The sequence below is a fragment of the Phocoena sinus genome, chromosome 10 (assembly GCF_008692025.1).
Source record: "Phocoena sinus isolate mPhoSin1 chromosome 10, mPhoSin1.pri, whole genome shotgun sequence".
Classification (NCBI taxonomy): Eukaryota; Metazoa; Chordata; class Mammalia; order Artiodactyla; family Phocoenidae; genus Phocoena; species Phocoena sinus.
Window position 1 is genome coordinate 61,984,042 of NC_045772.1, and position 14,523 is coordinate 61,998,564.

The 14,523-nt window shown below is 56.4% G+C and overlaps 1 protein-coding gene across 5 annotated transcripts; it reads right to left on the reverse strand.

Annotated features, from left to right (window-relative positions):
* Positions 1-853: 853 nt before the first annotated feature.
* ATG101 (autophagy related 101) lies at positions 854-7,672 on the reverse strand. 5 transcript variants are annotated; one of them, XM_032646564.1, is made up of 4 exons: positions 7,656-7,672; positions 6,978-7,134; positions 3,739-4,065; positions 854-1,555 (listed from the first exon to the last, which is right to left on the reverse strand). In XM_032646564.1, exons 3-4 carry the CDS (start codon positions 3,988-3,990, stop codon positions 1,151-1,153), a joined length of 657 nt encoding a protein of 218 aa, XP_032502455.1. In that variant the 5' UTR covers positions 3,991-4,065; positions 6,978-7,134; positions 7,656-7,672; the 3' UTR covers positions 854-1,150. The 5 variants fall into 5 exon arrangements, with proteins under 5 accessions (XP_032502455.1, XP_032502454.1, XP_032502453.1 ...); XM_032646563.1 differs by lacking the exon at positions 7,656-7,672 and adding an exon at positions 7,457-7,502; XM_032646562.1 differs by lacking the exon at positions 7,656-7,672 and adding an exon at positions 7,245-7,472.
* Positions 7,673-14,523: the final 6,851 nt, after the last annotated feature.

Sequence of the window (14,523 nt, forward strand, 5' to 3'; positions counted from 1 at the left end):
TTAGAACTGGCACCTATGTAACAAAAAGCGTTGTAAAATATGGAAGACTAAATCAATGAAAAGCACACAGTGCAGTTCACCGGTTTTGAGCACGCTTGCCTAGAAATGAGTGAGTTACCAATGTCCTAACAACTGGCGAGGGCCAGCCCAAACTGGAAGAAGTGTTACCAGACACCAGTCTCAAGGTGGCCAATCTCTCTCCAGAGAGAGAAACACCAGATCAAATGAGCTTTCTGGTGCAAGTGGGGGCCTGTGTGTGCTCTATGAAGACAGAGGAGATATTCTTTGGGGTCATCTGAAGGAAGACCAGATAATATAAAAGGCAGGCATGTCACAGCTCCCTTAGGAAGGGAGGAGAAATAGCACAGCCATATCCAAAAGCAGCAGATCCTGATCTGTGCCCTCACTCATGGGACTGAGCATGGTCACACCTGCTTATGTGAATGTCCAACGAAGTACAAAATCAATCAGCTTTCATCTCTCTTTAATCCCATCCGCCCACTCCCCTCATCTTGGAATAATGCTCTCAACACACACGTGTGTCCTGGCAGGCCTGCTATAAAAGTGTTAATGTTTTGGGCTTCCCCGGTGGTGCAGTGGTTGAGAGTCCGCCTGCCGATGCAGGGGACACGGGTGCGTGTCCCGGTCCGGGAGGATCCCACATGCCGTGGAGCGGCTGGGCCCATGAGCCACGGCCGCTGAGCCTGCGCGTCCGGAGCCTGCGCGTCCGGAGCCTGTGCTCCGCAACGGGAGAGGCCACAACAGTGAGAGGCCTGCGTACCGCAAAAAAAAAAAAAAGTGTTAATGTTTCAGGCCAGAACACCAGCCAAGGTAGAGATGGCTCAACCCAAACTCACATTCTCAACTTTATTCACCATCCTAGTGATGGCTCCTCTGTACAGCGTAGGAAAGGGGACCCCCACCAGGGGTGCGGAGAGACAGTGTAGGCTGGACTTGACCATCAGTGAAGGTGACAAGGATGACCAGAGACTGGCAACCACACACCAGGAAGCCAGGGGTGGCCCTTCCAGATCTCATCAAGGACCTGGAGCGGGCTCCAGAGCCCCAAGGGCTAACAGGGCCTAACAGTACGATCCCCAGAAGCCAAGGTCCGCAAGCCATCAAGGAGCGCCCGAGGCCCCAGCGACACCTAGAGGGCCAGGGTGTCTTTGATGAGCCTGCGCATGGTGGTGGTGACGGAGGAGCCCAGGGCGTCGGTGATTTGGAAGGAGATCTTGTAGAGGTAGGGCTGCACATCCCGCAAGCCTGTGTCAAACACGTTGTCCACCTCCGACTGCGTGGGCATCTTGGGCAGGTACTCGTGCCGGTTCATCACCTCTACGATGTTGGTGATCTTCTCGCAGAGCTTCTCACCCACCTTCTCCCGGCAGATCTGCCGTTCCTGCTCCGTGGCCAGGGCCACCACGTGCACCTTGACCGTCCACACCTCCCAGGGGATGCACTCATCTGAGAAAGGCCAGCGAGACTTCTTCTTCTGATAGAACTCCAAGGACATCTGGCCCAGCCCATCGCCCCCGGAGTTTCGCAGAGCATCCTGGGGAAGGAGGAGCAAGAGTGAGCAGGCCAAAGCCTCCGAGGGGCTCTCGCCCCGAGGGCCTGCTTCCTATGCCCCAGGGAGCTGCTCTCCTAGCTTCTTCAGTCCCCCGGGAGGGCAGGGAATGAGACCCAGAGAGTAAAGGATTCGTGTGAAGTGCCACAGCCAACTGCCGGCCTAAAGCTGAATGGTCCAAGCAAACAAAATCTGTGTGCTCACCCAACTCCTCCAGCTTTGCTCGGAAGTGATGTCTTTAAGCAGATATTGTGGGCCAGGCTCTTTACACACACGATCCTTCTCGCTCCTCTCAACAACTCTGTGTGGCAGGTATATAACCTCCATTTGACGGAGGCAGAATGAGGCTGAGTCACTGGCAAGTTACCTTGCCAAAGTCCCAGGCCAGTGGATGACGGCGCCAGGGTTTGAATCCAGATCGTCTGATTTCAAAATCTCTGCCTTTCAACTTTACAAGAAGGACCTTCCTTCTCCTTCCACAACCCCACCCCTTTGGCCCCCATCCTTCAGAAGGTTCTCCAGAATCACCTTCTCTCCAACGTCTCCTTCTCCCCAGGCCAATTACTCACAGTCCTACCTCATTCACTCAATGACAACCTAAACTCACAGCCTCTAAAGAAAAGCCCGGTGGTCCTTAAATAGAGAGACAAAAGCCAAGGAACCGAAGGGGGACAGGAGGGGAAGGACAGACCAGACCTGGAGCTTCTCCCTCCTCTCCTCTGAGAAGCCAGTGGGGCCACCTGGTCCGATAAATCTGCCTGCCCCCCTGTGGGGTGTGGCGACCCCACACTCCTCCTAATGCAGCCGAGACCCTAAAGCGCCTTTCCATCTGAGTCAGGGCCAACCCAGAAGGTAAGGATGCCTCCCTCAAGTCCTTAACTGCCCATCAGGAATAAGTCTCTCCTTCACGAACAAACCAAGCTCGTGTGCCCTCAGCTGACAGTACTAACAGCTGTCACTTCTATAGCGCTTCCTGTGCGCAGGCTGTGAAGCACTTGACATATCTGACTCATCTAATCCTCATGGTGCATATACCCCACGAGGTGGGTACAATTTTCATCCTAATTGTACACACAGTGAAACTGAGGCTGGGAGGAGTGGAGTCACTTGCCCAAGGTCACACACTTGCTGGGTGGTAGAGCCTGGCTCGACTCTGTGCTCTTAAGAGTCCACTGTGCTCCCCGTGCCGCTCATAGGCATCTGGAGGACAGAGGGCTGAGTACCGCTGCCTCCCTTTGAAGGGGGACTGGGAAACTCTTATGAACTTGCCCTTTCTGGCCTTGGAGGGATGGAGGTGGGGAGCCCACTGTGGCCTGGGAGAGGGTCCACCCCCTGCAAGGATCACACCTCTGTGGAATGGGAGTCAGACAGACAACCCTCCTCCTCTGACCTCAGGGAACACCTTAAGAGAAATTCCCTTGGTTACTTTAAAATTTAAAAATATGCACTCAGCGGGGCTTCCCTGGTGGCGCAGTGGCTGAGGGTCCGCGGCTGGGCCCGTGAGCCATGGCCGCTGAGCCTGAGCGTCCGGAGCCTGTGCTCCGCAACGGGAGAGGCCACAGCAGTGAGAGGCCCGCGTACCGCAAAAAAAAAAAAAAAAAAAAAAAAAATGCACTCATTGAAATAGTGAAACACTGCAACATTGAATGAAGACAAAATAAAAATCATGCCTCCATGCCCACCCCGAGGTGACCAACATTAGCAGAACGGCGTGTCCCATCCACCTTTCCCCTCACCCCTACAGGCACACACAGACACGTGCCACGCTGCCCAAGAGACACTCCACTCGGATGCCCACTGCCTGAGCCCAGCATCCCTCCCTCTCAGGGAGTTTCATATAAGAAAGGCCCAAATGTGGAAGCAGAGCAGAGGGGTATCAGGAGAGAGAGCTGCAGGGTCAGAGAAGGTCAAGAGCACCGGGGCAGCGATCCCCCAGGGGCCCTGACCGCCAACGCTCCGAGGGCTTCCTGCTCTGCTTCCTTGTATTTTTACCAGGTCCCCTCACCCCCCCGCCCCCCACCACGCCCTCCTCACCCACAGAAGCTCTGAAAGCTCCTCTTCCTTAGAACCTGAAAAAACCCGACAAGTACACCCAGGAAGGGCAAGCTGACCCAGCAGCGAGCCGGGGCGGGGTGGGGCCGCCTGCCGCCCACCGCGCCCCACCTTACCCTGAACTCCCCGACGACCTTGCGCAGGGCGCGGTCCAACTCCTCAGAGGAGACGCGCACGTAGGTGAAGTCGATGAAGTCGCAGTCAACGTCCTGGGTGCCCACGGTGCCGATGGAGTAGGTGCCCTCCTTCTTGTAGTGGAACTTGCCGGTGCTTCGGTGCAGGAGCACGGTGTGCAGCACGGCCAGCATGGCCTCCTCCACCTGCCGCCCCTCCACCGACACCTCCAGCACCTCCGAGCGACAGTTCATCTCGTAGCCGGCGGCCCACGCTGGGGTCGGGACGAGAGTAAAGACGGGGGAGCTTCGCCCCACCCGGGCACCGCCCTGCAAAAGGAGCCGTATCAGATGTGGACGCCTTCTGCATGACCCGCGTGTCACCTGTTCACTTCCTTCCAGGCCCGGCCCAGCCCCTGACGCCGCAGCCCGTCCCTGCACTGAGCAGCACGTGCTGGCAGAGAATCACAGACTCTCGGGATCGGAGAAGGGGAGAGCCTCAAAGTTACCCGTCCAAACACCCGGCCCAGGCCTGAATTCCATGACGGTATGCAGCGCGGCTTACGGCAAATGCTCACTGTGCAACACCTATCGGCCCCTGCCCTTGAGAAGCTGCCAGGATGGAGGAGAGACAGGCAGGTAAACACTACCAGAGTGGTGAGACTACACGGTGGGAATAAGAAGAAAAGGAAGATTGGAAGCTGATTTCCTGGGATCTTGAATGACCAGGTTAAGGCATCTGGACTCTGTCCCGAGGGCAGTGAAGAGCCAATGCATCACTGCCCAACACTGAATCTGCGCATCAGAAAGGTAACTCTGGGTGACAAGCAAAGAATGGCTCGTCACTATTTTGGGGTCACGGACTGCTGAGAAGTCAGTGAAAGCTAAGAAGACTGGACTTGAAAACCTGACTGACACATACACACCACATCTCACGTTTCCGTCCACAGACTGAGATAAAAACTTGCCAATTTAAGGCAGAAAGGGCTGGGCAAGGAGTCCAGGTAGAGGCCACTACAATAGTGACAGTTACAGAGACAGTGCCACGGGATATGGGAGAGTGGAGTACAGAGTGTGGGGTTTTCACGTCCAAAGGGCCTGGGTCTGAATCCCAGCTCTCCTATATCCTGCTCTGTGACCTTGAGCAAATCATTCAACCTCGGAAGTCTATTTTCTCATCTGTAAATTTGGATCGTTATGAGGATGAAATAAAATAACACATGTAAAACACAGCAGAACAGTGGTTAAGAGCAGTGACTCTGGGCTCCCCTGATGGTGCAGTGGCTGAGAGTCTGCCTGCCGATGCAGGGGACACGGGTTCGTGCCCCAGTCCGGGAAGATCCCACGTGCCGCGGAGCGGCTGGGCCCGTGAGCCATGGCCGCTGAGCCTGTGCATCCAGAGCCTGTGCTCCGCGACGGGAGACACCACAACAGTGAGAGGCCCGCGTACCGCAAGAAAAAAAAAAGAGCAGTGACTCTAAAGCCAGACGGCCTGGGTTGGAACCCCGGCTCTGCCAACTGCTGACTGTGTGACGTGATCATGGACAAGCTGCCTCACCCCTATGTGCCTCAGTTTCCCCAATCCATAAAAAGGGCATATTCACAATAGCTACCTCGAAAGGGTCGTCTCAAGGACAGGATGAGTAAGTATCTGTAAAGCACTTAAAGCAGCTCCTGACAAGTAGTATTAGCTGCTATGATTATTTCATCGTCATTGATGAGAGATGACGCAAGGCTACAGGACAGGACTAGTAGAGAGAGTGGGAATGAAAGAAGAGACTTGAGGGCTTCCCTGGTGGCGCAGTGGTTAAGAATCCGCCTGCCAATGCAGGGGACACGGGTTCAAGCCCTGGTCTGGGAAGATCCCACATGCCACAGAGCAATGAAGCCCATGCGCCACAACTACTGACTGAGCCTGTGCTCTAGAGCCCGCAATATAAAACTACCGAGCCCGTGCTTCACAACTACTGAAGCCCACGTGCCTAGAGCCCACGCTCTGCAACAAGAGAAGCCACTGCAATGAGAAGCCCACGCACCGCAACCAAGTGTAGCCCCTGCTCACCACAACTAGAGAAAGCCCACGCGCAGCAAAGAAGACCTGACATAGCCAAAAATAAAATAAATAAATTTTAAAAATTAAAAAAAAAAGAACAGACTTGAGAACCAGAACTTCATCAGTAACTGAATATGAGCCCAGCAGGAGAGGGTTCAGCCTACACACCTCCCCTGACAGACAATTCACTACCTCTCCCAGCAGGCCATTCCGCCTTTTCAAAGCTCTACTCAGTGATTCCCTCTACGGAAGGAATCTCTTAGTGCTTCAAACCACTAAACTTAGTTTTGATATCAAGAGCCACACACAGAGTAAGTCTCACCCTTTTTCCACAAAGGAGCCTTTCAGATATTTAAAGGCAACTCTTCCATCACCCCCTTACCCCTCCCCCCTCCACGCCCCATCTACAGGTTAAAGGTCTCCAGTCCCCATAAACATGCCAGCTTGACATCACATCTTATCTCCTCAAGTCTGGCAGCTCTCTTCAAAGTGTATTGGTTTGTCTCTTTGTCCCTGAGACAGGGCAGCAGTCCATGGACTGCTCAGAAATCAAGCTGGCTCTGCCTCTCGCTTGGCAATCAGCCCAGGACTACCTGTATTATCGGTTATCTTTTCACAGGTGTTAATCTTGACTGATCTCTCCAACTAGGCAGACGATTCCTTGAGGGCAGGGACTGTATCCTAGTCATCACTGGAATCTCAGTATACCTGATTCCTAGTACAAAGTGACTGCCCAGTTCATCCTGATGCAGGAATTGTTGCTGGGTTGCTTCTCCAGTCTAACTCCATCCAGCAATTTCCCATCTAAAGATTCCCAGCTCTGGTCCAGCTCCCCTTTCTTCCACAAACCCCCTCTTGTATCCCCCGCAAACCTTCAAACAGGCCATCCATCTCTTCACTTTTGGCCCAAACCCAGGCTCTTCCCTCATTCTCAGCGCCACTCCACTCCTTCAGGAAGTCAATACTAACCAACCTCAGCCTCCTTCCCAACGCGGCCACCTTTGGTCTGTGATGAGCTTCTCTGCTCCCTCTCCCCCGACCCCGGTGAGCAGGGGACTTCTCCAAGGCAGGGCCTGGGAAGTCTCGTCCCTTTGGTGCCCCCAAGGCCCAGATCTGCAGAGCACAGGCGCAGAGGCTGACTGATGCCTTCTCTGAGTCAGGCCGGAGCCCAGGGTACCCCCATCCTCACCTTACGCAGAGAGGCTGGAGCGCGGGTCCCTCAGGCTGGATCTTGCCCTTCCTCCTCCTCAGGCGCAGGTAAGCCCTCCGCAGGTGCGATCTCCGCAGGTACGATCTCCGCAGGTACGCCGCAAACTCCGCGCGCCCAAGGAGCCGCAAGAAATGGGCTGAACGCAAAAACACACAGTTATTCGGCTCCGCATCAAGAAACCCCGGCCGGACGCAGGAAGGACTTCCCGTCCGAGTCGCGTTTCTCCAGCCACCAGTCCCGGCGAACCTCCACGGTCCAGGGCTACGCGGGAGAAGCGGACTCCTCCAGGTCTCGGGAGCGGCGCCCCGCGCCCAGCCTGGCCGGTCCCGGGAGCTCGAGGCGCGCCGGCGCTCGTACAACAGAAGGGGGCACACGGCTAAATCGGCCCCCCACCTCCCCGAATCCCCGTCCTAGACCTTCGGGCCACGCAACCGCCCACCCCGCGGGCGACAGATCACCTCGGCAGGAGGCGGTGCCGGCGCCGGAAGCCCTGACCCTCCTCTGCGAGCCTGGCCGGTCCCACCTGCTCCATCGGCCTCCGGCGGGGGAGCGAGCGGGGCTGGCCGAGCCCTGACACTAGTGTAGCTACCCAGATCGTTCTATGTCCACTCCAGAGGACAAAAAGAATCATACGCTGCTCTATAATTTGAAATCTACCTGTTTCTGGGTTACCTATCAGCTTTTAAGATTCGATGGTAAGAAGTATCTCCCTCATTTGGACGAGTCCATTCACTCCCACCACCGAGGATGTTGTTGTGTTTCGTCTGGAACAACTCACTTCCGCCATAGAGATTAGCGGGAAGGAGGGGCCTGATGGGCTCTGTGCTGCCTCCCTTGGCCGAGAGTAGTCATCGGCGGCGAGCCACCCCTGGAACGGAGCCCCAAGTCTGGGCTCAGAGGCCTGCAAGGGGCATCGATCCCCCAAGATGAGGGGCATGCCATTTGGAGAGGTGCCCTGGAGATGAGCTCAAGCCAGTGTTCTGAGTGAATGGCAAAACTTTAGCTTGTTCAATGTGCACGACAGACAAGATCCCTGGCCCCACAAAGATGCTGGACAAAGGGGCTTAAACCTTACTCCGTTATCTTCACACAGGAGCACTTCTTTGGTGCTCTGCCATGACGGATCTGGTGACATTTCTTGTAAAGCTTGTAATTCTGCCATTGCCTCTGTGTGTGCCTCTTGATGTCATTCATCCATTCTTTTTTTTTTTTTTTTTTTAATATTTTATTTATTTATTTTTATTGTGGTACGCGGGCCTCTCACAGCTGTGGCCTTTCCCGCCGCGGAGCACAGGCTGCAGACCCGCAGGCTCAGTAGCCATGTCTCAGGGGCCCAGCCACTCCGCGGCACGTGGGATCCCCCCAGACCGGGGCACGAACCCGCGTCCTCCGCATCGGCAGGCAGACTCTCAACCACTGCGCCACCAGGGAAGCCCCATCCATTCTTATTTTCTCCTCTATAAATGGGGCCTGGGGGAGGAGAAAGCCGCCTGCTTCAGAGACCAGCATCCTCTTCTAGAGCCTGGACTTAACCAGAAGGGAATCAGGATAAAATATTGAGAGGGGAGGATCTGTAAGGAGCCAAAGGAGGGGGACCCAGGGAGGTTAGAACCAGACCCGGGGGGCGGGGGGGAGAGGGGCGGGGAGAAACAGAGCCTAGGGACTTCCCTGGCGGTCCAGTGGTTAAGACTCCCCACTTCCACTGCAGGAGGCGCGGGTTCGATCGCTGGTGGGGGAACTAAGACCCTGCGTGTCGTGTGACAAAAAAAAAAAACAAAAAAACAGAGCCTAACTTCCAGAGACTGCCAGTGAGTGAGGGGAGTGACTGACCGCTCTCTGTCCCTTGACACACTCATCTCAGGGCCCTTCACTGCCACTGTCCTGACATCCCCATGATCACCACTACCAGTCACCGAGCTTTGCAAGGTACCACACCAGCACTTCACACACACTAGTGTGTTGATTTCTCCAACTGCCTTTGAAAGTAAATACGGTTTCCCCCCAGTTTACAGATAATGAAACTGAGGCTCAGTGATATGTAGTGATGTGCTGTGACGGCTAATGTTATGTCTCGACTGTGCCACAGAGTGGCCAGACATTTGGTCAAACATTATTCTGAGTGTGTCTGTGAGGGTCTTTCTGGAAGAGATTAACATTTGAATGCAGACTTAGTAAAGCAGATTACCTTCCCTAAGGAGGGTGGGCCCCATCCAATCAGTTGAAGGCCTGGATAGAATAAAAGGTTCTGACCCTCCCTGACTGCTTTCAAGATGGGACATCAGACTTGAAGTGAACTATCCACTCCTCCGGGGCCCGCGTTTGAAATCGCACCATCGGCTCTCCTGGATCTCCAGCTTGCTGGCTGTAGATCTTGGGACCTATCAGCTCCCATAATCACATGAGCCAATTCCTCATAATAAATCTCTTTCTATATATACACATCCTATTGGATCTCTTTCTCTGGAAAACCCTGACTAATACACTTGCCAAAGCTACACAGCTACTCCTTCCTCATTCTGCCAGTCTTTTTACCCACTCTCCTCCCTCCACACCTCACCTTGTCCCTGGAGCCTTTCCTGCCTGAGCCCCCTCACCTATCTTATCTCACATCCAGACACTGGCCAGTTCTTGCCTCCTCGTACCTCCCTGAATCCTTACAGGGCCATTCTCGTTGCAACTCTGACCCTGAGTCCTACACACATCTGGGTGGTCCTGTCAGGGAGCAAGGGTCTCAGCCCAAAAAAATGAGGCTGCGTGGAGTGAATTCTCCCGTCCTATGCCACTACTCCTGATGACCCAGATGGAATCATTCAATCATGCCACACCTGCGTGACTGTCCCCACGCCAGGCCGATGTCCTACCAAGGGGGACAAGTCACAATCCTGGCCCTCCAGGAACTCAGAGTCTCACAGAGGAAATGGACCAGAAGTTGCCCCTGGGTGAGAAAACACAACTAATGGTATGAAAAATGGCGGCAGGTTTTGCAGGGGCCAGGATGGAAGCCACTGCTGTCATCCCAGAAAGAGGCCTGTGGCCCGGAAGAGAAAGTGACACATTCAGAGTGAAGAGGAGTCCCAAGCCCTGCTCTCAGCAAGCTGGGAGGTGACTGGGCGCCAGTGGAAAACCAAGACAACTGCAGAGAGCACACAACAGCAACCTGAGGAGACGGACAAGAAGGGGGCTTGGCAATTCCAGGAAGAAGTGGGGCTACAGGGAATTATGCTGGAGAGGCTTCCTGGAGAAGGAGACAGAAAAGAGTTGGAGAAAGAGGTCTCACTGAGGGCTGAGGGTGGGAACTGAGAATTCTGAGGCAGGACAGGCCGGGACATAGGGAGCTGACTTCTCAGCCAGAGTCACGGCCAGCCAGTCAGACAGGCGACTGGCGAAGGCCCTCTGAGGCACGTCTGCAGCAAAGCCTTTGTGGAGGGACCTCGAAGGCCAACCCAAGACCTTGGGAGTAGGCAGCTGGCTTCCCATGGCGAGTGTGGCCTCGGACGGCCCCACCCCATCCTACTGCGCCCAGGGGAGAGCTGAGCCCTGAAGCTGGCCCTGCAGGCCACCCCCAACCGCTCCAGAGCCGACCCCAGTGCGTCACAGGGAGTGACTCAAGCCTCTGCAGCAACAATGAGAGGGACTGACGTCAGGCTGGGGGCCCCTGACAGCGGCCGGCTTGGCTGTGTAGCCAGCACCCTGCCCGCTGACCCTCTAATCCGAGCCAAGCCACAGGGGCCATGAGGACCAGCTGTCCCCTCTGACATCTGCCCCCTGGGATCCTGGGCAGGGGTTGCTCCACCTCCCACCCTTTCTGGATGTCACTCCCAGCCCCACCTCTTCCCAGGCAGAGGAAACGGCTGGGCGGATGAGAGAGTGGCAGAGAGCATGAGGAAGAGGTGGCCTCCAGCCCAGTCTCATCAGGCAGCCTCTAGACCTGGGCGGGGTGGGAGGTGGCACATCTGCTGCCCTTTCCCCTGGGACACATGGGGCTCTGTCCTTCTGTGATGGGGAAGGGTGGTGTGTCTCCTTCTCTGAGAAGATCTACGTATTTGTCTCTCTGACCAAGTTGGGGTGGTGCTTTATTTCTGTGTCCTGCCGGGGTAAGGGGTCAATCTCTCCTTCCTGCGAGGCCTGTGCCTCTGTTCCTTTGGGAGGTGTGTGCATATCTGTTGTTCTTTGGGGCAGAGGATTCTGTGAGGCTATCCTTGCAAAAGAAAAAGGATAGCTGTTTACCCACCCTCGGTAAGGGAGTCTCTCCACCTACTCCTGGGGGGCTGCTTTTCTGTCCCAGGTTTCCTATCGGGTGGGGTCACCTCTGTAGCTATCCTCATGGTACCCCAGTTACCTGGGATGGGGTCCAGGTCTGCTGCTTGGGATACCCCAAGGCTGGGCTCCCCGGGTGGCGGCCCTTTCCCTCTGATGTTCCTTGACTAGGGCAGCGGCGGTCAGCACCCTGCCCGCCCGGCTCGCAGCTGGGCACTGCTCCCTGCTAACGCAGCACGTACCAAGACAGGCCCCCCCTGCACTCCCCTCCCCAGCCAGCTGCCACCCCAGGCCCTCACAGCCCAGCTGGCATGATTTATGGTCCTGAGCCAGCACCTGGGTGAGACCTTGAGGAGACCTCAAGTGGCCCCCCTGGTCTGGCAGGGTCAGGGCCCAGCAGGAGGCAAAGGGGAACCAGGGTGGTGGGCAGGATGGCTGGAGCATGGGCCTAGGGGTGGGGGACGGGAGGCAGACACCAAGGCCAGAGCCTCCAGGGCCCCAGAGCCTTCAGAGTCCAGCTGGGGACCCTGGAATGTGCCTCCCGCCCTCAGAATGTCCCTGGCTGTGTGGGGAAGGGGATATTGAGGGGGTGGAGGGGGGCTTCCTCAGCCTTGCACTCCTTCCTGCCCTTCCCACAGGAGGCTGGACATTTCCAAGTCCCACTAGGCAGCCTAGGCCTTACCCAATCAGCCCCCAGCCCAGGGGCCAGGGCAGGGCTGGCAGCGGCCTGAGCCTGAAGCAGAGAGAAGCAGCGGTTTGGGGCTCCAGGGAGAGCAGAGCAGCCGCCAGCTGAGCTGTGGGGCTGCAAGGCCAGGCCCGGACAGGGAAGCAAGGCGGACGGACGGAGGCGTACCCCTTCAGCCTCACGTTCTGAGAAGGCCCAGCAGCCCTGGGGTCACTGCTAAAGTCAGGGGCTCGGTGGGGCTGGGGCTCGTCCAGATTTAAGCTAAAACACGCTGGGAATCCTCAGACCCAACTCTCACGTGAGGGGGACACAGCACTCCCCTCAACCAGAACAGGCCCAACACAGCTGCCTCACGGCCGCGGAAGGACGTCACTCGACCTGCGGACTGTCCAGCCACCACACAGCAGCCTCCCACCTCTGACAGGCTCTCACAAGCTTCCCTCTGCAGCCACAGAGCCGGCTACCACCCAGCCCGGCGCGTGGACACTCAGAGCAACCGTGCGGTATCGTACAGCTCAAGTACCGGCTGGTTGCCTGTGACCTTCAAAAGCTTCTCTACTTCCTTGAGGCCGACCCTCACCAACCAGCTCCATAACCACGTCCGGGTATAGCACAGTTTCCCCCATCCCAGGCCCCCGTGAAGGGCCATCGGCCCCTGCTCAGAGCCTAGACCTCAGAGCTATGGCCCCAGTCACCGAGCCACCCCCAGACTGGGGAGGGGGCCAGGGCCTCTGGGCACAGGGCCCTGCGTGGGTGGGGTGCTGGGAGACAGGGAGGTAGGCTTCCTGGGTCTCCTGTGAGGACAAACAGCGGGATTTGAGGCCTTGGAAAATCCCGCCTGGGATTCCAGGCCCTGCCGGCGTCACTGCCTTTTGACTATTGTCCCCAACGGAAACGGCCCAGCCCCCGGGCCGCGGGGACAGAGCGGCCATTGTGAGGCCCCACCAGGCTCAATGCCCCCTTGTTCGCCCTCCTGGCCCCTAGCAAGACTCAGAGGCCAGTTCTTCCAGTTGCTGGTTGGAAAGAAAAGGCCTGCCTGCAGGCTCCAGCCCTTGGGCGGGGCAGGGCGGGGCAGGGCTGGAGAAATCAGCCCCCCACCCCGTACCCCAATTGCCAGATTTCCTGGAAAAGAGCCACCATCCATGGAGCTTCTTTCATTTACAAGGACAGGGAGACCTAGTGGTTAAGTAGTTAGACCCATGCAGCTCAGCCACTTAGAAGTCAAGTGACCTTGGGAGAGTCATTTCCTTTCCTCTGAAATGAATTCTCCTCTTTGGTAAAAACAATAGCTATTACTTATTGGGTGCCTGCTACAAGGCAGACACTGTTGGAAACACTTTGTGTACATTCATTCATGTAATCACTATTAGCAACTTTGTGAAATAGGTACAACTAATTTCCCCATTTATAGATGAAAACACTGAGGCACAGAGAGGTAAAGTGACTTGCCCAAAATTGCACAGCTAGGAAGAGCTGGAGCCAAGATTTAAAGCCGGGTAGTCTGGTTCCGGGGTCCTCGCTCTTTACCCCTCTGCTGTGTTGCACGCTTTCCTTACAGTGTGGTACCGAGGGCTAGAAGTAACAAATACCATATGAAAGGAACTTGGTGGATGATAAATCATAATATGTGGTAGCTACTGTCATCACTATGGGGCCTAGATATCTATAGGGACCAAGATTCTCCACTGCCCCGGCCCATTCCCGACCCCTGGCCCTTCCTCAAACACCTTTTGCTTTCCCCAGGGGCCTGCCCTGTGCTCCACATCTGTCTTTGCCAAAGAGTGATTCAGAGGGAGAGGGACTCAGTCCAGCCACAGCTGGTGGGGGACTTCCCAGCAAGCCCTGCTCCTAAGCAGAGTACTGCCATCAGACTCAACTCCGCGTGGAACAGATAGGAAACGAAGCCTCAGTGAGGAAGAGGGGCTTCTCAGAGAGCAGCGTGGAGCTGGGGTAGGGCTGAGAACAGAAGCAGATCTCCCAACCACCCCACCCCCAGCCCCGCCTTGCCAGGTGCTGGTGCTGTGACACAGGCTCACTCACGAGCTCTGGCAGGGGTGCCAGGGATGCACGCTTGGCAGTCCGCACACTGCTGGCCGTGGCAGTCATCATGCACAGGGCCCAGGACTCCCCAGCCCACCCCACATGGACCGTTCAGAACAGAACCTGAGCGAGGGCAGGTGGCTGGGGACTGCTTGGGGAACCTGCAGCCTGGGGCTGGAGCACCAGGGAAGGCCCTTGATTCGGTCCTACTGCAAAGCAGAGCCCTATTTTGGTCGACTTCTATCCAGCAGGGGCTGCCCTCATCCAGCCAGTTCCTAGGGGCTGTGGAGGTAGAGGTTCAGGGGTCCTGGGCCAAGGGCCCTGCTGGGTCATGAGGCTGGAAGGGCACTGAGAGCAGGGAAAGGGGCCGGACCCCGCGTGGCTACCTTGGGCCTCGGGTTAGGGTCAGGCTACGTTCATGTTTCTCGAAAGAGTGGCCTCCAGGCCTCCAGCCTCACCAACACCTGGGTGCTGGGTAAAAGTAGAGCTCCATGAGCCCCACCCCATCAAATCCGAGTCTTCGGGGTAGAGCCTAGGAATTTG